At 44.9% G+C, this 26,024-nt stretch overlaps 1 protein-coding gene and 1 long non-coding RNA gene across 3 annotated transcripts in view; one reads left to right on the forward strand and one right to left on the reverse strand.

Moving 5' to 3' along the window:
- Positions 1-6: 6 nt before the first annotated feature.
- Positions 7-26,024, reverse strand: part of LOC147020255 (potassium/sodium hyperpolarization-activated cyclic nucleotide-gated channel 2-like) — a 132,228-nt gene continuing 106,210 nt past the window's right edge. For both annotated transcript variants that reach the window (XM_085895490.1, XM_085895491.1), the window contains exon 8: positions 7-5,796. In XM_085895490.1, coding sequence (XP_085751616.1) covers positions 4,934-5,796 — 863 coding nt within the window. In that variant the 3' untranslated portion in view covers positions 7-4,933. The remainder of the gene's footprint in view (positions 5,797-26,024) is intronic.
- On the forward strand, positions 5,299-24,263 carry LOC147020256 (uncharacterized). Its single transcript, XR_015061737.1, has 3 exons — positions 5,299-5,388; positions 22,892-22,986; positions 23,494-24,263. It is a non-coding gene; the product is annotated as an uncharacterized LOC147020256 (long non-coding RNA).

A 26,024-nucleotide genomic window follows, 5' to 3' on the forward strand; every position in this document is an offset into this window, starting at 1 on the left:
TGAGGTGCATTAAAGTTTATTCGTAAAGACCGAAAAAGTCACTTTACTCGTTTTCATATCACCATGGCGCTCTATGACAGTTGTGCGTAACATCCATTAACAAATTGAAACAATGGTTTGATCAACTTTATCGTTAATTAAATACAATGCACTGTAAATAACCTTTCGTAATTATGCACTAATATGTTGCAGGTATTTTATTGAAGCTTGAGTCTGATTTTTGTATTTTTTTTTGAACTTACTGAAGTGTAACTTGATAAGCGCAATGGTGTTTGGATGCGTCGTCGTGAACGAGTAGTTGCACCACCAGAAGGTTGGAGTCATGACTGCATCAAAGCATCAAAACTCACTCTGCACAAATAATATAAGTTGGCAATTAAGTACAAACCGCCTACTTATCATTGGTTGTGCACTGTGGGATGAACATTGTGCACCCGGTCAGCCTCCATGTGTGCGGAGTACACCTGAAACCAATATGACGTTTGCCGGCTTGTGAAGCTAAGTTGCATAGCAAGAAAGTCGTGTGGAAATCACATGTGCTACCCTGTAGGGAAACTCCACAATGCATTCCATTGTGGGACTAGGACTGTGGCAATATGATACTGTAAAACGAGAAAACTAAACGGGTTGGACCTGTTGGTGTTCCCATTTTGATTTCTGGATCGTGATTCTTGGAATCCAGATTCAAATCCCATTTGTATTTCTCCTTTGTCTACCAATGTCCTTGCAATTCACATTAAAGTACAATTGTCAACTGTCTTGTCTTGCACATGGTATTGTAGAAGCTCCTCCATAAATTTTTCGAGATAATAAATAAAATATTTAATTTGCTTTTGAACAAAGAAATTGACTTGCAACAACCTGTTCCTGTACTTCCAGTCAAAAAGGAGTAATTTGGAAATCAACTTAAAATGATCTTTCACTGCCAGAACTTTGCCAATACTTCATTCATTGGGAAAGTGAGCGGTAAGTCGAAGTAATCTACAGATTGGGGTTGAGATCATAAGATTTTAGGTTTGGACTTGCAGGGGTTATAGAATGGGAGTTGTGATAATATGGTCAGGGTTGGAGAGTAAGATTTGATTTTTGAGAATTGTTATAGGGGTTAAGATTACAAAGAGTAAGGCTTGTAGTTGGGCTCATGGATTAAAGTTTGGGTTTGGGTTGTCATCATCCAAGTCCATTGTACACTCGTGCCTTTCCCAACATATTGTGCTCATGCGAGACCATGTGTTCCCAGCTGGTGATAAAACAAATTTCCTGGTTCGTATCCTGATTCCTGACATTTCCTGTCCCACTATGATGACGTGTGACGAGCTGAGATGTTTGTGGACATGCCAGTCATATCAGAGACAAATATAGTATCTCAAATAGTTTTTGTTTAACTTGGGATTGTTTCACACTTATACTGTATACTGCACACCTATCATTCTATTTAATGGTCTTCAGTCATCACTTTATAGTGGCTTCATATAATAAGATTAAAAATAACTTCATACAAACGCACTAAAAACACACATAGCTTATTGAAATGCTCAACTTTTCATCGAAATTCCTAAAATGTAGACCTTCAATAAAAATGTCTCCAACTCAACGTGTTTAGTCTCGCAAAGGACACAATAGGCAAGAAACATCAAATCTTATAATCTTTGTTACAAAACCTTTAACAAGACTATTTGTGTAAGTAAAACTACTCGATACCGTCTTTGCACAATGATGAAGGAAAGAAAATAAATATTAAATTGTATAATTGTTGTTATTAGTGTTATTATTAGCTTGTTTCATGTGTGACAGATTTCAAAGCAGAGCCAGATGAACCACTTTACTCGGCTCTTGCATGCGATGAAGAATCGAGAGGAGGAAATGTCGAAGTATTGCATGCAGAGTTGTTGTTTTTTTATAGATTTTCTTTTTGAACTTTTCATGTACAACTTGAGCCACAGCTTCATTTCTGAAGCATTCGACATGACCTCCAAGACTGTACTTAGTGTATGCACATGTCTCAGCATGAAGTATCGTACATCTGTCAAGGTGGTTCATAAAGTACCTTGTTTAGCTTTGCGTAGTAGCTTTCATCATAAAGACACCGAGGCATGCATTCCCGACTGTGCAGACAGCTGTACATATGATTATCTTTATACCATATGGATAACTACTGTATACAGATGTATCATGTTATTGAAAGAGCAAACCATTGCAGAAAGTGAAGGTGCCAAGTTGACAAAAGTCCTTTTTCACCTGTCTCACCTTGTATGACATGCTGCTCTCACCTGTCTTTCAGCCTGACTTTAGAGTTAAAAATAAATTAATTGATGGAAGACATTCATGGGGAAAATGTTACTCCAGTGCTGAAATGTGAACTACCAGGGTATGTCATGTAACAAGGAATTTGTTCCTAGCCACTCATTGGTTTCTGCCTCCAGAAATGGTTGTTGAGTTAAGTAAACTCAGAGAAAATCATGAACAATTCCCCAATTCATAAGAATTATGCCTAAACGGTGCCTCTTAACTATAGACAAGTCTTCCACATCAAAAGCAAAGTACTGTAATGAAATCGATAATCACAACAGACCTCACAATAAATTTTTTCTTTAACTCTGATTACTGACCATCAGTTTGAACTTTGCTCAAGTCATTCCACCTTGGATATGCATCTTCTTGTGTCGGCAATGTATAGATGCCCTCAAATCTCAATCAAATTCTGAGCTATCTCAGTAGACATCTTGGGTGCATTTATTTTTGTTTGGCACCCAACCCTGATTTTCACACACGTGGCTTGTGGTACCGAGATTTCCCTCCTCGACTGGCTGTTGGATTCCTGTACTCGTAAGCAGTGTCGCTTTGCACAAGATACTCTCTCGTGCTGGATCTCTTGAGGTAGTGTTCTGGGACAAATTATGTTCTTGATATACATTGATGACCTACCTCTGGCACTGGAGAATCCATTGTATCATTTTGTAGATGACGACTGCTCTGTGCAGAATAGATTCGCACCCCTTTGCTTGGCAGGCTGTGGCAACATCATTCTCTACCAATCAGGAGAAAATAAGCAACTAGTCTTTTATTGTTTAAAAAAAAAGCCCAAATTTTCACTTTGTTCTTCCATAAGGACCCCAGTTTATTTCTGTCAGCCTTGAAGACAGGTGCAGTCTCAAGCTCCCAGGCCTCACGATCAGCTGTGACGCGTCTTTGGCAGATCATATGTACAAGGTGGCCTCCAACTGCTGCATGGGGATTCTAAGCAGGATTAAGTCCTTCCTGTGTGTTCCTTCGCTTGTAATTGTGGACAACGCTTTCATCCAGCATATCATGGAATATGGCTTCCCACTGTGGATTGGTGCTACTGCTTCCCACTTTGATCCCCCTCAAGGCTGTGGAAAATAAGGCCGTCCATGTGATTGGAACCTCATCAGGAAGCTGTCTCATCATGGTCTGCTTCTTGCTCACTTCCGGCAGCAAGATTGCATTGCAGTTGTTGTTTTATAACCTGTTCTATTCTGATTTTGCCCCTACAGCCTTTTCACCTCTCAATCCAGCCCTTGCCCATCCAAGTCGCACACATTCCACCAGAAACCCTTTCCTTCCTTGTTCCCCTCCCCAAGTAGAAACTCAATGCTCACCTCAATTGTTTTATTACCTTTTCTCACCTGTGAAACTAGCTTCCTGAGGCCATTGTGGCACATTCGTCCTTACAAGATTTGAAGTCTCTTGCCCAGCACCACCTCTTGGTGTCTTCCATTTCCAACACTGTGTTTCTCTACACTCATTGAGACCTTGTTCTCAACATTCTCTTGCAATTTCCTCTCCTTGCACTGTGTGCATCCATTTGTCATTGGCCCACTATTTTTCCCTTTGCCACATTTTCTTTCGATCCATCACCTGCTGTCATTTTATCTTCAGTGATCATTGCTGTATAAAAAATAAAAAACAGGTTATTTGGACATTGTTGTACATTTAGTTTCAGAATTAACTATAATTTGAGTGCTTAAATTTGCCTCAACTGCCATTAATTGATTTAATTTTTTATTGATTGGTCAGTCTAAACGTAATGTAAATGTGCCTGGTGATGGGTTGAAGGGCTGGATGGCTTAGAGGTACACACATGCCCTTGAGGTCCTAGAGGTCACCTCTAAGATGGCCTCTAAGCTGTCTATCCTGGGTTTGAATCCAGATCCAGCGATAAACTGTCATCCCGGTGTTTCATAGAGTGGGTGATTAAAGAATGTGTGATGCCCCTTGGATGGACGTTAACTGGGCGTCCCTTCTGCGAGCATGAGTTGGTGGATGTTAACCCTTTGAACCCTCATGGCCATTTTACCAGCCGCTATTCAAACCTCCATATATCCAAGCAACCGGATTTTTCTCCAGTGAGCCAGGGTGAGGGAGTTGAAAGTCCAAGGACCTCAGGGTTCAAAGGGTTAAATATCCCACATTATTCTCTGTGAAGAGTAGACAAGCTATCGCTGGCACCATTAACAAATTCCAAATTCCTACCCTAACTTACAGGGGGCACTGCATCAGCACAGCCACGCTCCCAGAAGTGATGCAAACCAGCAGGCACAGGCAGCACATGAAATGAATGAATGGTAACAGTTTTTTTTATAGTGTGTTGTTGCAGTGTGTGAGCAATGATGAGAAAGTTCAACTGTGATGATATGATATACTTCATTCACTTTCCATGGAACTAGTTGACTGACATTAGGATGCAGGGCTTTGCAGACATCTGCTGCAGATGATGTGACCATTTTGGAAGGATGGTTGGATGAGTTTCTATAATGAGAGAAATCCATTTTCAAGTTTCACACTTGTTTGCATTTGCAGTTCCTGTAAAATGTCCACCCCAGACAAAATGTGAACAAATGAGCCAATAAAGGTAATTTGCTGGAAAACCACATGGAATGTTTTTCCTTGGTTGAGCCTTGCTCCGCAAGGTTCAGAGGTTTGATGTCAATCGTGCCCGAGTTGCTTCACTGTTTTCAGGAGGTGTCGGCGCACTGGGCTCATGCTGCAACAAGCTAAATTCTCGAGAAAGACCTGGAGGTCGTTGCGCAGGTGGGATATTTGTGGAAGACGTCTGCCGAGAGGGAAGACTTGAGCATTCGGCACCACTCGTGCCAACGACGTGACCCGCTGTACCCCCCAAAACACCTGACTCGCAAGCCGAGCGTGGTGGACTGCGGATTGAGGGTGGGCTGGGTGTTGCTCCATGTGGAAGGGAAGGTTGAGAGGCTGAGAGTAGGCGTGCGTTTCGGGAAAGCCCTGTACTGTGGGTTGGAGGAAGTGGCGGTGGAGGTGGAGGTGGAATAGCGGGAACCCGGAATGGTGGCACGTGCTCCAAAAGGGGTGGGCTGCCGTGGCGTGGTGGCATTCGCAAAGACAGACGTGATGGTGAGTTCCCTCCACCCTGCACCCCAACGGGAGGGCTCTGTGGTGAGGGGCTAGCTACAGGTGGAGAGCGAGCGATACCAAATGGGCGGCGCCCGACTTGTGGGGACCACGTAGCAGTTGGTGTCATGGCAGATGTGGGTGGGACAGGCTTGTTCTCGTGTGTTAGCGCAATCGTTACAGACATTGCTGCTGATGTCTGTATTAAGGAATTTACGGCAGCACGGCCTTCTGCATCTGTGACTGGTGGCAGACTGAACGCAGCATTCCGATGGAGGGTTTCTGCATCCTGATGAGTCATTTCACGGTCATAACGCACAATCTTCTCAATAATATCCTCTTCGCTCGTGTTAAACAAGCCTGTGTTGAGGTCTTCACGCATGCGGTGAAGCAGGATAGAGTTCTTCTTTCCTGCTCACTCACACGTACATACATTATGGAATGTTGCAATCCTTGTAAGCAATTCCTTGGATGTCCACTTGAATAACTAATCAACTGGTGAAAATAATTCAAAATATTGAAAAATCTCAACCACAAAGTAACATCTGAACTTAGAATAAAGTACAAATCCAGCAATGTATATTCAAACTATAACCTTAATAACATTGGTGTACGTGTGTGTGTGCGCGCCATAACTTTTTTACCATTTGAACTTTTGTCATCAAATTTTCAACAAAGCTTTATTATGAGATTATGGAGAAGTCAAATTAAGAATTTGGGCAAAAGGTCAAAGGTACTGTTTCGCATGCAGAAGAAGAAGAAGTCTAAATACAAAGCAAGCAGGCTTTGCATTTCTAGTTTCCATCGTTATGAATTGGGGTTTCTTCTTCTTCTTTCATATGCAGCATAAGGTTGTGGGGTAGCATCACTGGCTGAGAGTGTGGCTGTTCTGCTGTTGCAACACCCCATGTAGATGAGGACAGGAATCTGGAACTTGTTCAGGATACTGGTGATTGCTCACCTACTCCTCGCAAGGACACCGTGGGATCTTTAACATTCACCAATAAAGCTGTCAGATGGAAACACCCAATTTGACATCCATCCGAGGGACAGCACACAAATTGATGAATCACCATGCCTGTGAAATACTGGGATGACGGTTTATATCAGGGTTGAGATTGAAACCTTAGACAGCTTCGAGGCGACTGTGTGTACCTCCAAAGTCTAGGCCTTCCTGTCAGCTCAATCTGGGTTTGACAGTACATAATTTAAGAGTTTGATTAAAGTCAATAATCTTTTGAATATATCCCATTGTTTTCATGAGGTAAAAGATTCATAAATTAAGTTTCCAAAAGATGGAGAACGTATTAAATGATGGACCAGCTTTGCCCGAGCCTCACAACCCCCCCCCCCCCATTCCCCAACTTCACCCCAACTCAAAACCCTCCCAGCTTTGGCCCAACCTTGCAGTCTCCAATATTCGCCCCCGACCCCATGCACCCTTTCCTCTCTCCTTTCCACATTCCTGTATCCTACCACCACCAGCTCCTCCTCTGTCCATAATTGTGTAGACCTCAAACATTCACGGCGTCTGATCCAACCTGACAAATCTCTCAATCCAGGTTGCTGCTGATTAACCGATCATCATCTGTTTAAAACAGAATCCTTCCTCCCACAGGATGTCCCTGACTCCTTGGTGTCTCTCCATAGCTATTGTCTCCTTTCGTTTTATCGACCTGAACCCCTCCCTGGCAATGGAATCACACTGTATATCAAGAACTCCATTTCTCACTCTCCATGTACTGCTCTTACACCTCCAAAACCACAGGAGTACATCCGACACTGCTTCCCCTCCATTCCCATTTCATGTTTGTCTATATGTTGTACCGTCCTTCAAACAGTGATGACTCCATCTTCCTCTCTCTCTCTCTCTAGACAAGGTTCAAGTTTGAACCACTCATCCCAATTCACGCTTCCTCATATGTGGTGACTTCAATTGGAACCATGCTAATTGGCTGGGTGTTGGTACCTCTCTCACCAGCCACGGCACTTCAGCAAACGACCTCTGTAACTCCTGAGGACTGAATCTATATATATATATATATATATATATATATATATATATATATATATATATATATATATATATATATATATATATATATATATAAATTTATATATATATATATATATATATATATATAAATATATATATATATATATATATATATATATATATATATATATATATATAAGCTTTCCTACCCAGATTTCTGTCAATGGTAAATCCTCCCTTCTGGATTTGGTTTCGAGCAACTTCCCCGCCAATGTCACGTGCTCTTCCTCTGCTTTAAGTGATTCATCTGATCATGTGCTTGTGAAGGTCAACATCTCTCTAGCCCCGTTCTTCATTGCGCGGCCCGCGAGACACTGGCGGCCCTTGGTGGTCTAAAGTGCGGCCCCTGACACACGGTCAATAATGCACACATGTGAAAACACCCCCATCATAATCCACCATAAATGCTATCAAATTGAATCATTGGGTTCAAATGAGTGTTCCAATGTAATGCATAAAAGTAACGTAACTACATCAGTAGATGGCAGTATGCAAACAATTATGCTTGCAGCCAAGTTAACCACAACGAAAAAAAAAAAAAAAGAGTACATGGAGGTGGTGCCTGTAAGCAGCCATTTTGGAGTCCTGCAGGCGGTGTGACTGCTCTCATACTGACGTTTTATTGGCAAAAGTGGCCACCTACGAAAAAGAGTAGTGAAGATCACTGATCTAGCCACTCAGAGAACAGCCTCAGTGCCGACGGGTCTGGCAGTTCACTCAGGCAAACTGGAAGGGACCGCAAGCATTCATCGGAGTTCAGGACTGGTCTCCTACATCTACCACCCCTGATATTAACTCAGTTTGGGAATTCTTCCTCAGACATCTGCTCTCCCTTATGCACCGATTCATCCCATCTCTTCTTCAGTTATCTCACCCGTCCTCCTGCCCATGGTACACTGAATCCTGTGGTGAGACGGCCGACTCCGCTCGTGAGAAGGCCAAATTCCTCAGTTCTGTGTTTTCTTCCAAATATTGTGTCCCCAACCCCTTGCTCTCTGCACCTACCCTTCCCATTCATAACCAACTGCTCCTGTACTCTGTGTCTTTTGCACCTGAGAAGGTGAGGAAGTTTCTCGCACCCCTCAGCTCTTACTCTGCAACAGAACCGGGCGGCATCAGCTCACATGTCCTAAAAAAACTGCTCTGCTGCTCTTGTACTTCCTCTCTCTGCCATTTTTACCCTATCATTTGCCCGAGATGATATTCCCTCTGCTTGGAAATCAGCCAACATTACATGAAAAAAAAATTGCATAAAAAATGCATTGAATGCATTGTATAATTCAGTATAAAAATGCATTGTATATTCCATCAAAAATTGCATAAAAAATGCAAAAAGGTGCAAAAACAGATCCACTTAATGACAGCCCAATCAGCTTACTTCCAATAATCAGCAAGGTCATGGAATCCATCATTTTTGTATGTACATTAAATCATTCCTTTTTTCGAATGGCCTCATCTCAGATCATCAATTCAGATTCAGACCTGGTCACTCTATCTTGGACATGCTCCTTCTACTCTCCCAACAATGTATGGAGGTCCTCAATGTCAGATATGACATTCTGGCTGTCTATCGAGACATATCTCAGACTTTCGATACAGTCTGGCATCCACATTGCTCTCCGAAGTCTCTGCCTATGGCATCCAAGGTCAACTCCACACTTGCCTTACTAACTTTCTCTACTCTTGCAGCCAACGTGCAGCTCTCAATGGAATCCTTTCATCTCCCCTCCCTGCCAAGGCTGAAGGGCCCCAAAACAGTGTTTTATAGGCCCCATCCTATTCCTAATCTTAATCAGTCATCATTCTGACTCTCTGTAACATCCTTTTTATCTCTTTGCTGACAATTCCACCCTCTGCATTGACATCCCTCATCTTTCAGACAGACAGGCAGCAGCCTCTTCCCTTTCTTCAGACCTTGATAAAAATCACAAGCTGGTCAAGCACTTGGAATATGTCTTTCAATCCTGAGAAATCCCACACACCCTCTCTCTCCAAAAGGATTGTACGGAAACCACCACACCCCCCCTTTCCCATTCTACTTTCTGAGCAACTCTCTCAAAAAAGGTCAGTCACTCAAACTCTTGGGTCTCACCATCAGCTATGATCTTTCTTGGGCAAACCACATTTCAAAGTTGGCCTCCAAAGCTAGTTTCCGCATGGGCTCCTGCAAAGTCCTTATTCAGCACACCTGAACTTTTATCTACCGACAAGGCTTTCCGCAGCAACTTGATGGAACACTGCTGTCCCCTCTGGGCTGGTGCCCCTGCCTCACACCTTGCTCAACTTGATGCCATGGAAACCAAGGCCCTCAATATCATCGGAATATCCTGCGATGAAGCAGAGTCTATGCCCCACCTCACACAACCACCCCTCTCCACTATCTTCAGGGTGCATGTGGTCCACCAGCAAACCCCTTCTCATGAAACTCCCAAAATGCATTATAACTGCTCACCTCCACTCATTTGTTTCTCTTTTTTCCTGCCTGTGGAGTCACCTTCCACATTCTCTTCAATTTCATCCTTCCGTCCAGCTCTTCAAGAGGGCTGTTCACCACCATCTCAAATCATCCCCCTGTCCAAAACCATGATCTTTTCTACACCCATTAAACCCCCTCCCCACAATATATTTTTTATGGCTTCTGTATCCATATTATCCATCCCCTGTATTCTCTCCTTACCCCTCGACCTCAACTGTGCATCCAGTCCAGTTCACTATGTCCAGAAATATGAGTTTGTTATATTTTTTTGGAGATTAGGAAAACTATACATTAATTGGAAACTTCATAGAATAACGAATCAGAAATGCATGATTCCATTTTCCCAGAAGCCGATATGGCGGCCATCTTGGATTTTTTAAATGGCGACCTTCCAATACTATTTTTTCAATATCTTGACTTCTAGATTACCTAGGATCATGATTCCAGTGGCTAAATCTACATTTTTTGGGGAAATAAATCCAATGGTGATAATTAGAAATCAGTACAGATGATCAATGGCAGAGGTTTAGGTCACCATCTTGGATTTTTGATGCGCATAACTGAAGTTTACGCTTATCTCCTTATCCTGGCTCCGAGGTGACAAAGGAACCTGATCCAAGTGGGTATCTGAACAAAAGTGTGCTTAGTGCAACAAGTGAGTGTACAGGTACATAATTTAGTGCTGGAATTTGTAGGTTTATCTGTGGTGATTGTAATTGCAGTTATTACAGGAACATCAAAATAATTCAGACGAATCCAGGTATGTTGTTGTTTCTACGTGGCTGGTGTGGATGCAGCATGTCCAAGCTAACGCTAGTTAGCACATGTTAGCTGTGTTTCCAGGTGTGTCAACTGCAAAGCCCCTCTGACTATTTTTTGTATGTACATTATGCCTTACATATTGTTATGGATCTGGAAACCATATGCATTCAAACATACAGATGTCCCAAAAGTCAGTTATTCCGTTAAGTACATGTGAAGACAGGTCCCTTCCTTTTGTCTAGTGGGAGAATCAAAGGTGTGCATTGCGATGTCCTTTTCGGTAGGTTATTACATCTATCGACCATCCAACAAACCATCCAACAGACCATCCAACAACAAACCAACGGTACCTTCCAGCGCTTGCAACCCTCACCTCGCTGGCCACAGCATACGGGGCAAAAACGTCCAGTCCGCCGTTCCTTTGCAATCCTACAAATGTTCCTTTTCAACCTTGGATCTTCCCCTTGATGAGTCCACACACGTGGAGGGGGGGGGGGCGGAGGCCTCCCGGTTTGTCCGAGGCCCCGCTCAGAAAGGGCAGACCCCATGAAGACCCTGTTCAATCAGGGTGGACGGTGACGTCTGTTTCACCGAGCCCCCGCCCCGTTCGGGGAGGTCCATAAAAATACGATGCGATCCTCAGAGTGTAAGTTTGTTGGAGGAGTTGAGTTGGTTGGTGTGCGTCGTGCGGTTTGAGGTGGAATCTGGGGCGTTCGAGTGGAGTTCTGCATTTGGCTGGCGTTCGTTGGAGTTTTCCTGGGTCCTGTCCACGACCCTGATCTCCACCCTGGGACTCCAACTGCTCCGCTCGGGTTCCTCCACTGGCACGAACCCCACGCGTGTGACGGTGGGCCGAGCCACATGACCATTAGCAGGTACCGCACTGCGGAGTACCCCCCTCCCTTCAACGTGCAGGTACCCAAGCGAACTGCGACCCCCAGCTCGTCTCTCCCTCTCTGGCTGCGGGGGTCTTTTAATAAATCATCTGAGTGTGTGGGCCATTCTTGTAAGTAGACACTGTACAAGTGTTTTTGAACATTGTAAATTCTTGCTTGTATATTCCATGATAAGTCTTGCTCTGTGTCTTCTTTATTGTAAACAAATTACTGTAGAAATGTTCCCAGTTCGTTTCCGTCCTTTCTTTCATTGGTCCAGCATGGTTCGGATCTGTGTTTTAGCTGGGTTTTTATACCCGATAATCTGCTCATCCGAGCCGGCACGGCTTTGGCAGTTCCGCTCGACTGCACCCAAACCGGAGTTGGTCGTCGGTAGTTGGAACTCTACCGCAGTCGGTAGAGTGACCCGGTTCGAGCAAGACGTGCCGAGGGCGTGATTCCCCGGTAGACGACCCCACGTAGTTAATTAGGTAAATTGGTTCAAGACAAAAAGACCCTACGCTATGCGGTTGAGATATTGGTGTCCACGGTCGGTTCAGCGACCCGTCGCCTCACGGAATTATCCGGAGCGACGGCCTACAATTCCGGGGAGTCTGGTGGGAGACGACGTAACCTCCCCCACCTAGTGGTCATTCTTGCCACCGGACCTCCGGCCCGCAACAATATTGTATGTGTAGTATTGGGTGTTGTATGTTAATGGGTGGTGTTTACCTTTCTTTTTGCAGACCTGTATTAGAGCAACATGAGCAAGATGTCTCAGCTTCATCAGCTTGGAGCAGAGAGACAGGGTCAGGAAATAATAAACTGGAAGCGGTGCATACTCTGTCAGTCTGATGACCAAAGTAAAGGACACTTGGTATTACATGCTAGACTAGATTCCTACCAGAAGATACTAGATACCGTAAAGGAGAGAGCCAGCTTGAAAGATGGAAACTATGCTGAAATGCAAAAGTGGCTCACGGACATCAAAAAAGAAACACTATGTGAAGAGCATGCATTTTGGCATTGCAGCTGTTACCTGGTCGCGAATAACAAGGACCACATTCAGCGAGCCTGAGACCGCTATGAACATGCATTATCCAGTGGGTCATACCCTGCCAAAAGACGTGGACAGAACAGAGGAAGCACTGATATGGATGAACCAAGCCCATCTGGTTAGTCTTCCCCATTCACACGGTCATGTACGGTGCCGCTGGACAAGGACCTGTGTTTCTTCTGTCAAGAAGACACTGATGAACAGTTGTTCAAAGTCTGCACACAAAATGCTGGAGAAACTCAAATCAGCTGTAGATAAGTCCCAAAATCCAGCATTCAAAACGAGACTGAACACATGTATCTCACCAACAGATGCCCATGCAGTAGATGTTAGATTATCACAAATCTTGTTGGACAAAACACATATTCCATGCCACGTGAGATCAAGGTGACACAAAGAGTTCATCAAAAGTCCATCCGCTACAAAATGCTTGTCTGATTGAGCTGATCAATCTTGTTGATGTGCAAACTCAAAACCAAGCCTACCTCTCAATTGATGACATTGAAACCGCATACACGAGAATGCTTGGACCAGACGGTATGGAAAACCATTTCCTGGCATTCACCAGATGGTGGCTGAAGGAGAAGATCCTTACTGAACTGCCCAGTGTGAAGTCTGTCCTGCAGAAGAACAGAAGAAAGCCAGCAGTCTTGTACTCAGGCTGATCTGATGGAGTATCTGGCATCAAAGATGGTTGAATACAGCAAAGAATCCCCCAAGCTTGTCATTGCTTCTGCTGCAGGACACACTGAGAGCAACAGTCAATTGGACTTTGAAGGAAACACCCATGAAGAAGCAGACATCTTGTTGATCCACCATGCAGTTCTGGCTTCATGTCGCAACGCATTCGATGCACAGCTCATGTTTTTCTCCCGAGACACAGATGTACTGGTGCTGGTTGTAGCAAATAATGAAATCCTGCTGAAAAATACTTGTGTTTCAATGGCATCTGGGATTTTGGAAGTGAAACCAATATGGAAAGCTCTGGCTGCAGATCGAGCAAAGGCTTTGCCGGCATTTCATGCATTTACAGGAGAAGACAACACTGGGCGGTTTTCTAGAATAGGCAAAGCTACCTGGCTGAACATCTACCTAAAAGCAGATGATCATGTTGTCAAAGCTCTGCAAATGCTGTCTCAAACCAGTGAAGTGACAGAGGATCTGCTATCTACTTTGGCTGAGTTTGTATGCACTGTATACTTACCTAAGGGGATCCAAATCAACAACATCCCTGAACTGAGATGGTGTCTTTTCTGCAAGCACATGGCAGAAAGTGACAAGCTTCCACCCACACTTGGTGCTCTCAAGCAGCATGTCCTACGAGCCCATATCCAGGCCAGAGTGTGGGGTCAGGCGGACATCGCCCAGCAGGAGTTCCTTGACCCACTACAGAATGGCGACTACAAGGACGAGGATGGCCAGCTGAAACCAATAAAAACTGAGTCCCTCCCAGCACCACAGGCCATCATTGAGAAGGTCAGACGTCAATGCAAAGCAGACTGTTCTTCACACAGATGTTTGTGCAATTCAGTGGAGCTACCCTGCACGGAGCTATGTCAGTGTAGCACTGACTGCCAGAATGATGAGCTCTCGGGATATCACATTTGCTAGTGACGGTGATGATGATAGTGAGGACGATGGAGATGTGTAGACAGACATGACAGTTTGCTTGTGTGTAAACTTTGGATGTCAAATTCCGAATATTTTTTTTCTTTTTCTGTTCTGTTCAGCTATGCATATTAAAATGCAAGATAGACACCCATACGTGTGTCATTGACATTTGTAATTATCACCATTGGATTCCTTACCCCCCAAAAATGTAGATTTGGCCACTGGAATCTTGTTTCGAGGTCATCCAGGAGGCGAGATATTGAGAAACTGGTGTTTGAGGGTCGCCAGTTAAAAAAAATCCAAGATGGTCACAATAATGACATCTGAGAAAATGGAATCAAACATTTTCTGATTTGTTCGGCTATAAGGTTTTCAAGAATATATAGTTTTCATAATCTCCCAAAAATTATAACGAAATTACATAAGGAACCTGACTAAATCCCTTGTTGTCTGTGTCCGTTTATGTTCTCCCTCCACCCTGCTGTTGTGTGTGTGCTTCCCTCTTCTCTTTCTGCTGTTCCTTTGTTACTTTGTGTCCTGATTCATTGTGTTCTCGCTATTCCAAGAGCTTTGACTCTGTGTACAAACAAGTAGAATGCAATCTAAACTTGACCCCAATTTACTTACTCCTTTGTGAAGCACAAATCTACATCTTACAAATGCAAATATAATAGCATTTCTGTTCAGAGATACACAACGAACTTGGATGCAGGAGGAGGCCGTTTGGCCCATCAAGCCTGTGTATTTATATTCAACCTCGTACTTGTATTTGTTTTTTGTGTAATTTGTTCAAGAATGTTTTGACAAACAAGTTACCTGCATTTATACATTTGTAAGTAGTTTTGCACTGCATGTGGAAGGCAGGCCTTCAATAATCCTTTCTTGGTGAGACTAAAAAAAAAATTAAAGTGCTAAACATCGTTGGTACTGTCTCAGACAAGGGAATCAAACGATATCAGTCTTTCCCAATTTTGTCAGGAATTGGGTCGAACCTTCTCATTAAAAGGAAAGCAGCCAATTCCATGTCCCTCTAGTATAACAAAGTGTGTGCTGACCTTTAAAGGGATCATACCTGTAAACAATGGTCAAGTGATGTGCCGGGGGGGGGGGGCAGGGTGGGGGCTACCAATCAATTTCTCATATGATTTCTCAAAACAAATACTAGTATGAGGTTGAATATAAATATGCAGGCTTGAGGGGCCAAATGACCTCCTCTTGCATCCAAGTTCCTTGTGTATCTCTGAACAGAAATGCTATTATATTTGCATTTGTAAGATGTAGATATCATTGCTATCTCCCGCAATGAGGCTGAGTCTTTGGGCCTCTCACTCTCTCACCGCAGGTCGGTGGTCTTTCTGGCTTCTACCATCTCTTCTGCGGTCTCACCCTCACCCTCTGCCTCCCCCCCCCTCCCCACCGCTCTGTCTGCAATTTGTCCCCACCATATTTCAGCATGGCATTCAAGGTCCACCAGCAACCCCCTTCTGGTAAAACTACCAAAATCACGAATCACTGCTCACCTTCACTCTTTCATTCCTCTTTTTTCCCACTTTTGGAATAAACTCCCACATTCTCTTCAATCCCATTCTTCCCTCCAGGCCTTCAAAACAGCTGATCACCACCATCTCTCATCTTCCCCCATTCAAATCCTCGATCTTTTCTACCCCAGTGAATCCACCCCAATCCCACCACATTCAAATTCCCTGCTTTCCTTCCTGAAAGTCCCTGTAATGTCCATCTTCTATTCCCCATGTTCCCAGTCCCATCCCTCTCCCTTCCACAGATCTCCTAATATCTCTGTTCCCCACTGTTTTGTCCTCCCCACTCCCATCTTGTCTCATGCCCCCCTTGCTGTGCGTTGTGTGTCAGCTCTCATAGGAGCCTCGACAAGGTATACAAAAAAAAAAAAACAACGAAAGACAAATCATCCCATTATTCCCAAGCAGAAATTAACATGCAGTGACAGGAAAAGTTGCATCCAAAGCCTGTCACGTGATGAACTTAAGCATTGAAACTGGTGAATCCGTTCTCTCTTTCAGCCGGGTCATGAGATCATAGAAATGTTCAAAGTCATCACCAGAATCTGAATCAAAATCCTTGTATTTCGATGTCAGACGAATTGTTCCCTCCGTCAGAAATGCTCTTTGTCTTTGGCAGAAAAAGACTTCAGAAATGCACAGTCTTCAGATAGCTCTCGACAAGCTTATCGATGATGTGCAAGTGATGTTTGCAGCTTAACTAAAATGAATCTGAAGGTTTGCACTCGGAAAAGTTGACTTGGACAATCGGTAAAAGTTTCATCTGGTGTCGTAGCAACACATCATCACACATCACACATCATCAATCACACTCATCAAAATGTCTTTTTCTTTGTCTTTAACGTTTCTATCCATTTTGGCAATTTTGTGTTATGCAAGGCGTAATACTTTCTTTGCAACATCTCTGTCATCGTTGAACTTCCCACGTACATTGACAAGGAGGTCATCGAGGAATTCCAGCAGTGATGTGGCTGTGACCAAATCCACATTTCCATTTTACAGAGTAATGCTCACTTTCTGGAAGAGAGAAAGTATTCCATTCCACATTTCTGCCAAGAAGCCTGTTTCAAGATTTTCCAAGCCAGCAATTAAACGATTTGCCTCTGATTTGATCGCACCAGGTGCATCTTCAGTTAACACAAACTCTTTGAGGTGTTCATAAACTGCTTTCCAGTTGAGGCAAAGTGTTTTTGTTGACTCAGCATGGCAGGACAGAGTCTTTTATGTCAAAATTCTCTTGTTTTCATTTCGATTAAAGCCCTTTGTCAAAACAGCCCAACGATGTGTCCGACCCGGCAGAAAATACATGAAGTTTGTTCAGCAATCCAAATAAATTAATTACTTCCACACAACACTGAGATTCTGCACTCCAATCAAGTAAAGTGAATGTGCAGCACAGGGAATGAAATTGACCAATTCATTTACATCCTTCAATCTCCTTTCAGGTCAGGTATGGGAGCATGTGCCAGAACAGTGCGTCGCTGCGTCCACTTTCCGCCGGTACTCCAGGGGCCTCCGTCTGGTCACCCCCCAGGCAGATGCCAGGCCCATCCCCATTTCCTTGAGATGCCGGTCAACCTGCTGCAACCACGAAGCACGTGGTCGTCCCATTGGCCTCCTCCACTCACGAGGCTCCTTCGCTGAGAGAATCTGATGAGCAGGATCAGCATCAGGAAAACGAGCCACATGTCCATACAGCCATAACTGACGCTCACGGACTATGAAGGTAACAAATGTCATCCGAGTCTCTCTCAGCAACCACTCGTTGGACACAAAATCTGACCAGCGATAGCCAAGGATTCTCCAAAGAGACCTGGTACCAAAGGAATTAAATCTCCGTCTCAGATCCTTGGTCAGAGTCCAAGTCTCACATCCATTGAGCAAGACTGGAAGCACCAAGGACCTGAAGACTCGGACTTTCGTCCTCCCGCACAGGTACCGGCAGCGCCACACTCCATGATCCAGTGAATCCATGACTCCCCAGGCCCGACCCAGACGTCTATTGACCTCTGACTCACAGCCAGCAGGGACATGAATATCACTGCCAAGGTAAGTGAATCTCTCCACGACCTCAACATCCTCACCACAAACAGGTACAGACAGGACAGCAGCATCCAAGATGTCATTGAAGGCATGGATTCTTGTTTTGACCCAAGAAACCCGTAATCCCAGCGGCTCCGACTCCTCATTCAGCACCTCGAGGGCCCCCAAAAGGATATCTAAAGTCTCCGCAAAGATGACTGCATCATCTGTGAAATCAAGGTACGAGATCTTGACATTCCCAAACGATGCACCGCAGCTTGATCTCTCTGACATGCTCCCTAGAATCCAGTCCATACAAGTGCTGAAAAGTGTGGGGGCCAGTACACACCCCTGAAGAACTCCAGTAACAACTGCAAATAAGTCAGAGATGGTATCACCACATTTCACAGCAGTCTTAGTACCAGAGTAGAGTTCAGACATCAGATTGATCCGTTTTGGAGGCACCCCACGAAGACCAAGAATCCTCCAGAGGACATCCCGATTCACTGAATCAAACGCTTTACAGAGATCAACATAGGCTGCAAGCAGCCCCTGCCGAAACTCTCGTCTGTGTTCGGTGAGTACCCGAAGAGCAAGGATACGGTCAATTGTTGACCTCTTTGATATAAAGCCTGACTGCTCTGGACGCTGGTGCTCAAGCAGATGGTGGCGAACCCTATCAAGAATTATCCGAGCAAAGACCTTGCCCCGCACTGAGAGCAGCGTCACCCCTCGGTAGTTGTTGCAGTCTTGGCGATCACCCTTCCCTTTCCAGAGAGGGAAAACAAGGCCCCTCTTCCAATCAGTTGGGATGATGCCTGTGTTCCAGGCAGAGCACAAAACTGCATGCAACGACACGAGTGCAGCATTTCCACCAGCCTTGAGAAGTTCAGCATGGATGCCACAGATCCCTGGAGCTTTACCCCTTTTCAGCCGGTTCACTGCAGCCCGTGTTTCGACAAGCAAAGGTGGACCACAGCTGATTGGAGGGTCAGCAACAGGGATTGTAACACCCCTAACATCCAACTCAACAGCTGGTGGATCAGCCTGGTTCAGCCGCTCAAAGTAACCGGCCCAGCGGGCCTTCACTTCAGACTCCTCTGTCAAGAGCCTACAACTCTCTGCTCTAACTGCAGTGCTCCGAGGGATGGGCTTGGATGAACGTAATGCGCGAATTCCCCTGTAAGTGGGACGAGAATCACCTGTCCACAGGTGATGCTCTACCCCCTCACAGATTCCTTGCACATAGGCCTCCTTGTCCATCATTAGTGCACGTACAGTTTTACGCCTCAGCTCCCTGAACAGCTCAGCTCTGCCATTCAGCCTGGCCCTTCAAGACCACCATTGACTCTGGTCAATGGTATCCAGTGTCCCTTGAGAGACAAAATTCTTCTTTGCCCTGCGGTGAGTTCCAAGACATCTACCGGCAACATCAAGGATGGTGGTCTTGAAGGCACTCCACAACTCTTCAGGACCCCCCAAAGCACCCAGATCCCTCAAGTGTCCACTCAGCCTGTTCGCAAACTCTTCAGCTACCCTCTCATCCTTGAGCTTGCCAACATCCAGCCTAAGCTGGGATGGTACCATTCTCCCGGATTTAAGGTGCTGCTTTAGAGTTGCTACAACAAGCTGGTGGTCAGTATTGAGGAACTGAGCACTCCGGTAGACCCTGCAGTTCTGGATCATCCTCTAGCGACCATCAACAAGGACAGGGTCAATCTTCTTTGCCACACTGCCAGCGTTGGAATACCAAGTCCAGCGATGAGCTTGTGGGCGCTGAAACCATGAACCAGCCACCCTAAGTCCATGACTTCTTGCAAAGTCAAGGAACTTAGTGCTATTCTGGTTCATAGTTCCTGACCCATGGGGACCAACACACACCTCATAACCATCCCTATCAGTTCCAGTCGATGCATTGAAATCCCCCAAGACTAGAAGTGTATCTCGTCTGGGGCACTGATCAACCACAGACTCGAGCGTGGCGTAGAATGCATCCTTCACGGTGAGATCACTCGCCTCAGTCAGAGCATAAACAGAGACCAGGGAAATGACACCTAAGGAGTGACGAATCCTTAGTCTCATAATACGCTTGTTGACCGGTGTTACCTCAATTATCATTGGGGTCAGCTTATTGGACACAGCTACAGCAACTCCTTGGGTATGGTAACCATCAGAGTGACCAGACCAATAGTAGGTGTAACCACCCACCATTATCTCGCCGCAATCCGGTCTCCGAACCTCAGAGAGAGCTGCAATCCCGATGTCCAAACACTTGAGCTCAGATGATAACAGAGACAGGTGATCATCCTTTCTTTGGGATAGGACATTCCAGGCACCCACCCGAAGGGACCGCCTCAGGTCAACCAAAGGAGACCGCCGTCTGGTGGATGACACCTCAGCACCACTCCGACACACTCTTCCGCAATCTGACCCAGAGATGTTACCCTGTGGTTTCTGTGGCGTATTGGCATACGCGTGCAAAGCACAATGCGGGGAGCATTGTGGGGGCGTGGAGGAGTGGTGATGGTAGTCACGTGTCTGCATTGCATATAGCTGTTCGCGCCCGCTACAGACTTGCAGGCCACGGAAGAATGCTTCACTCGCGCCACAAAATCAGCGACGCGCTCCTTTGCACCTTTCGCGAGGAGATCGAACTGGTATCGAGCTTGCTGTAATGACTTCTCCGGCGCCATGTGTGCTTTCATCTTCTGCACAATGTGCCGAAACGACAGCCCGTCATCACGGGGCTTGTCCGGCGCCACCAAATCACTCAGTAGTCGATAATGTTCCGCCGATAGCGAGGCGAGTAAGATCGACTTCTGTTTGCTCTCGTCGACCACATCATTCGCGTGGAAATACCACCCCAACTGTTCTGAAAACAATTCGAAGTCGTCTCCGACGAAAACGGGCACTCATCCGTGCACCGTGACTCCTCGATCAACCATCCTCGTCGCCAATTGTGATGTGGCAGAGGTGCGAGCAGGCAGACACGAGCCGGAGGATAGCACAACTCCGCTTTATTGCCTCGAGTGAGAGGGTGGACATACGATGCCCGTAACTCCCGCTTTATTATGTACTCGATGCACTCTACAGGCACACGACCTACAGGACACTGCTAATGACAGCACATGCTGCAACTGACGCTACTGGTGCTGCAAGTATGCAAGATCAGTCCACATGCTGCTACTGGTGCTGCAAGTCCCTAGCGGGCACGAACAGCTATATGCAATGCAGACAGGTGACTACCATCACCACTCCTCCACGCCCCCACAACGCTCCCCGCATTGTGCTTTGCACGCGTATGCCAATACGCCACAGCTTCCCTCCTATCATCAAAGATTGGGGGTCCCGAAGACTTTGCCCCAATCCCGTCATCCGGTGAGCTGCCCTGCGAAGGGAAGCTGCACAGGAGGTACTCCCACGGAGTGGGTTTTCAGATTTTTTTTTGCGTTTTTGTGTTTTACGGAATGAAGGGTTTTACGGTGACCGGAGTGCAAATCCTGCCACCAACCTCCTAATAAAAAGTAACCCAACTGCAGGAAGACGTCCGCAGACACAGTTGGGCACTAGATATAGATGGCCGTTGGCTCACAAGGAGCTCCTCCACCCTTTGACAGGTTTTGTTTTTAATCCTGCTCGGTGTCCATATCCAAACACCCTCCTCACCAGAAAACCTGGTGGCGGAGACGGTTTATTCGCCGACAACCCCACCATGGAACAGGTTAGTACAGGTTACATGGTACCTGTAGCAGGTCACAGATCTAACCTGAAGTGACTCCTTTCAGAACTTGATATTTGCCAGACATATTAGCCGTGTTGTCGTAAGATTGTTCCCAGCAGTTCTGAATATCCATGTTCAGTGTGTCCAACACATGATCACACATACTTTCTCCTGTGTGACTATTGATGGGCAGAAAAAGCACGAAACGATGCAATGGTTCACCAGATGATGAAAAATACCAAATCGTGAATAAAAGTTGGTCGGTTCATGAAACATCAGGTGTAGAATCTACACAAATTGAAAAATACTTTGCAATCTGAATATCTTTGAAAATATTTGACGGAACCTTTTTACCTGTCAACCTAATTTGTTCATCATAAATGGTTGAGGTTAAAAGTAACTTGGATTTCTTCTACCCTGATTTCCAAATATGCCTGGTGTTGGCTTAATGGTTATGGTGGTGGGCTTGGGATCCTAAGATCCTGAGTTCAAATCCCCCTTGGCTGTTGAATTAATACCAGGTGGGGTTGACTCTGCCTGTCATCCTTCCGAGGTCAGCAAAATGAGTGCCAGCTTGCTGGTATCCTGTGGTGGAGTGGCGACCCATCCAGGATTGTACCCAATACCCAAGAAGACTGCTTTGGCAGCACCAACGCTCTGCACAGAGTACAGTCTCGATGGATGGATGGATTTCCAAATCGTGATATGTGATCAGCTGGAAAAGGATCAAACTTTGCTATTAATTCCAGAACACCTCGATAATTTCCATTAAGTGGTGATCCATGGATTTTCACCAGTTTTTCTGTCAGACAAGCCACGCTCACTTAGAAATGTCATCGCCTCGACGAGACGGAGCAGAAGTGAATGCCAATCTTTTCCTTCATTTTTGATTTTATACTGGAGTCCACTGTCGATACAACTTTCGATGTTTGGTCGCTGTGCATCGGCTGCAGTTGTCTTTCTGTGTGTTCCTTGAGAGTCCTCATGATATGCGCCCAGTCATTGAATCCACATGCAAACCTTGAACTCATTGTACCAGAGAAGAGTGTACATGTGAAGCAGGAGATTTTGTGATTTGGAGAACAGTAACCATTCTCTCTTGATAGATTCCCCATTATTGAGAGTGCGAAAGAATGCTGACTTTGTGAGAAAATGGAGTTTGTGTTGTTCTCCTGAACCATAAATTCTCAAGAGTTCCTGTGACGCCTGCATCATAGTGTTGACACGTATTTGGCCCAACTTTTGACCAATATCTTCGTAATTCCTTGGATATCAATCCGCTCCAGTTTCCAGGATCCGTTTCAATAATAGCTCAGTTGTGTAGACTGCCATCAGTTTCTCTGGGAGTGTTTATGGGTGGTAGTAATTCACTTGTTTTTTTTTTTTAGAATTTTCATCGTAGAATCAGATTGCTGTGATTGAAGATCAGCTGCTCAAATCAAATTCAACTCAAATTGAACATCATCAGACGATGTTGAAGCAGGTAAGTCCATTTCCTCATTTTCCTTCTTTTTTCAAAAAAAGGAAGTTACCTTTCTTATTTTCCTAAGTTCGATAGATTGTTGTTATTCTCGTTGCTTCTTAGCTGTGCGCTTCGCAGCTCCACTTTGTCCTTTGCCACTCGTTGCTTCATAAAATAGCTGAAAATAAAGATATTCACGGTGAAATGATTGGTGAACTACAATAATAATTAACATAATTACACAACAATACAAAAATAATTGATGATGAAATCTGAAGTTCTAAATGGTAAAATTAATAAATCCTTGTTTATTGATAAAATATACACATTACAGCTGGATGCCGACGTCGTCAGCCAATGGTGGGCCGACATTGGTCCGCCGGACAAAATCACATCGGCCTAACGTCGGGGTTGATGTTGGCCCAACGTTGGTCCAATGTCGGTGTGTGAGCTGGGATCACACATTTAGCATTTTCCGATATTATAAGGGATACTGCTCACCATGAATGTGCTCTATACCCCCATCAGATGCGTTGTGGTCCATTACCAGTGAAGGTGAGGGTGAGGAAAGAGGGAACTCTCGCAAGATTGGGGAAGACACGAGAAGTGGGAGAGCGAAGTTGTTTTGTGAATGGACCCTTCAGTCCTTCACCACCTTCCAACCTACAGTGAGGAAAAGCTTCCACTCTTACATTTACCGAATGCATTGCATGTTCAGAGGCCATCCAGTTATCACGTACGCAAATATGGTGGAAGTACGAAGCTATTTCCAGGGAATATCACGAGCTTAGAGTTTCTAACGAACTCCCAGCATGTCAGTTAGCTGTATGATAAATTATAGTAAAAAAAGGTGAATAAAGGTAAAGTTTTAGAGCCCCCAAGATGAAGGGCCCCCGGCCTGTGCTCCTCAAGCACCGTTGTTAATGCGGGTGTATTTACGGGTATTTACGGGGCCATTTTTGTTACAGTATAAATGTACTATATGGCTACTGCTGGTGCTTTTAATACCAGCATGATCTGGGAACATGCTTTTTCTCCATATTAATTATAGTTATTACAAATTTGGTGACGGAGGTGGTGCACTGACAGTTTTGATAAGCACTGCATGTGTATTGGATATGTGCAAAGGCATGTCTGGTATTCGCAAGGGAATCGCATCCCCAATCTTGGTTGAAAGTATGCACGGGGAACCAGCTCGTTGTTCTTATTCAGGTGGTTAGAGCCTTTGGAAAATATTGGATTCGGGAATTGAGCTGGCGCCCCACAAATGAAGTTTAATAAAGACACTTTTAACCTTTGGATAATTCGTATGATCCATTTATCTGATATGGCATGGTGCTAATAGTGCCTTCGAATGAGGTTATTAGCCACACCCCGGTCCCAAAAGGATGGAAAAAGTGTGTGTGTGTGTGTGTGTGTGTGTGTGTGTGTGTGTGTGTGTGTGTGTGTGTGTGTGTGTGTGTGTGTGTGTGTGTGTGTGTGTGTGTGTGTGTGTGTGTGTTTCTCCACATGCAGATCAGTTTGAATATTGTGTGCACGGTTCAATCTAATGTAGGTAAGATTCTGCATGACGGAAGATCATTGATGAAGATGAGGACCGGACATAAAACACTACCTTGGGGTACTCTAGTCTTGACAGGAAGAGCTGACGGGATCACGTTTGGAGCCACATTCTGATTATGAGGGTGGACAAAGTCAGTGATCCATGAGTGTAGTTGACCTTGGAAGTCAAAGGCAAAGAGTATGGAGAGCAAGTCAGGATGCTAGACTGTCAAATGCTCAAGATACATCTCGAGAGATGCTCCAGATCTCAAGTCTGACATTGAGGGCCTCCACCATCGTTGGGAGAGTAGAAGGAGCATGTCCAAGGTAGGGTGACCAGGTCTGAATCCGAATTGATGATCTCAGGTGAGGCTGTTTGAGAAAAGGAATAATTTTATGTCAACTATGAAGATGGATTCCATGACCTTGCTGATGATTGGAAGCAAGCTACTCAGTCTGGAGTTAAGAGATCAATCGTAACCGATAAACCATCCAGTGGCGCTCTGCATTGTTAAATGCTCTCTGTTGTTACAGAATAAGAAAAGTCACCAAAGGAATTGGCAACGAGCTGTGCCAGGAATCATGATAAGTGCATTTCAAGAAATCGATGCAAAAACATTATTTTATAGTAGAACTTGGAGGAACTTCCAACTGTTTGTCCTTGTGTCTTTCCAGGCTTTACACAGTGATTAAATATAACACATTCCTCGACACAGCATTACACTTACTCCTCTGCCTCCGAATTACAACATATTCACTGAACTGGAACGAAAAGGGATGTTGAGAAAGCTGGAAAACTTTTCAATCACACTGCTAATCCATCCATCCATTGGGACCATACTCTGTGCAGAGCGTTGGTGCTGCCTAAGCAGTCTCCTTGGCTATTGGGCACAATCCTGGATGGGTCGCCACTCCAACACAGTATACCAGCTTGCTGGCATTCATTTTGCCGACCTCGGAAGGATGACAGGCCGAGTTAACCCCACCTGGTATTAATTTAACAGCTGAGTGGGATTTGAACTCAGGACCCTCAGATCCCAAGCCCACCACCCTAACTATTAAGCCAACACCAGGCATACACTGCTAATGGACAATCATTATTAACATGGTTTTCACGAGTTTGTTCACTGTGAACCGAAAATTGTGTAATAAGTGGTTTGAAAGCAGGCTCATGGATGAGATCACCTTTTATTATCCAACACTCGTGATGTTGGATGGATCGTCGCTCGACGCATGCTAACCAACTTTCAGGCCTTTTTGCTCTGACGAAGGGATAATCTCAGGAGCAGGATATCTCAAAAAGTCGTGGACGGATTCGGATGAAATTGGTGGACATGTGGGGTATGTGACAAAGACGAATTGATTCGATTTTGGTGAAGATCCGAATCCGGATACAAGAATTTTTTTAATTCTTTAAATGATCCTTCATTGAGAGCTACAACAAAACTGGGTGAATGAGTTGGTTCGATGACAATAACAAGCAGGTTCGATTTTGGTTCAGGTCCGGATCCAGATCT

The sequence above is a fragment of the Eptatretus burgeri genome, chromosome 9 (genome assembly GCF_056783735.1).
Source record: "Eptatretus burgeri isolate ZD-2024b chromosome 9, Ebu_testis_v1, whole genome shotgun sequence".
NCBI classification, from domain to species: domain Eukaryota; kingdom Metazoa; phylum Chordata; class Myxini; order Myxiniformes; family Myxinidae; genus Eptatretus; species Eptatretus burgeri.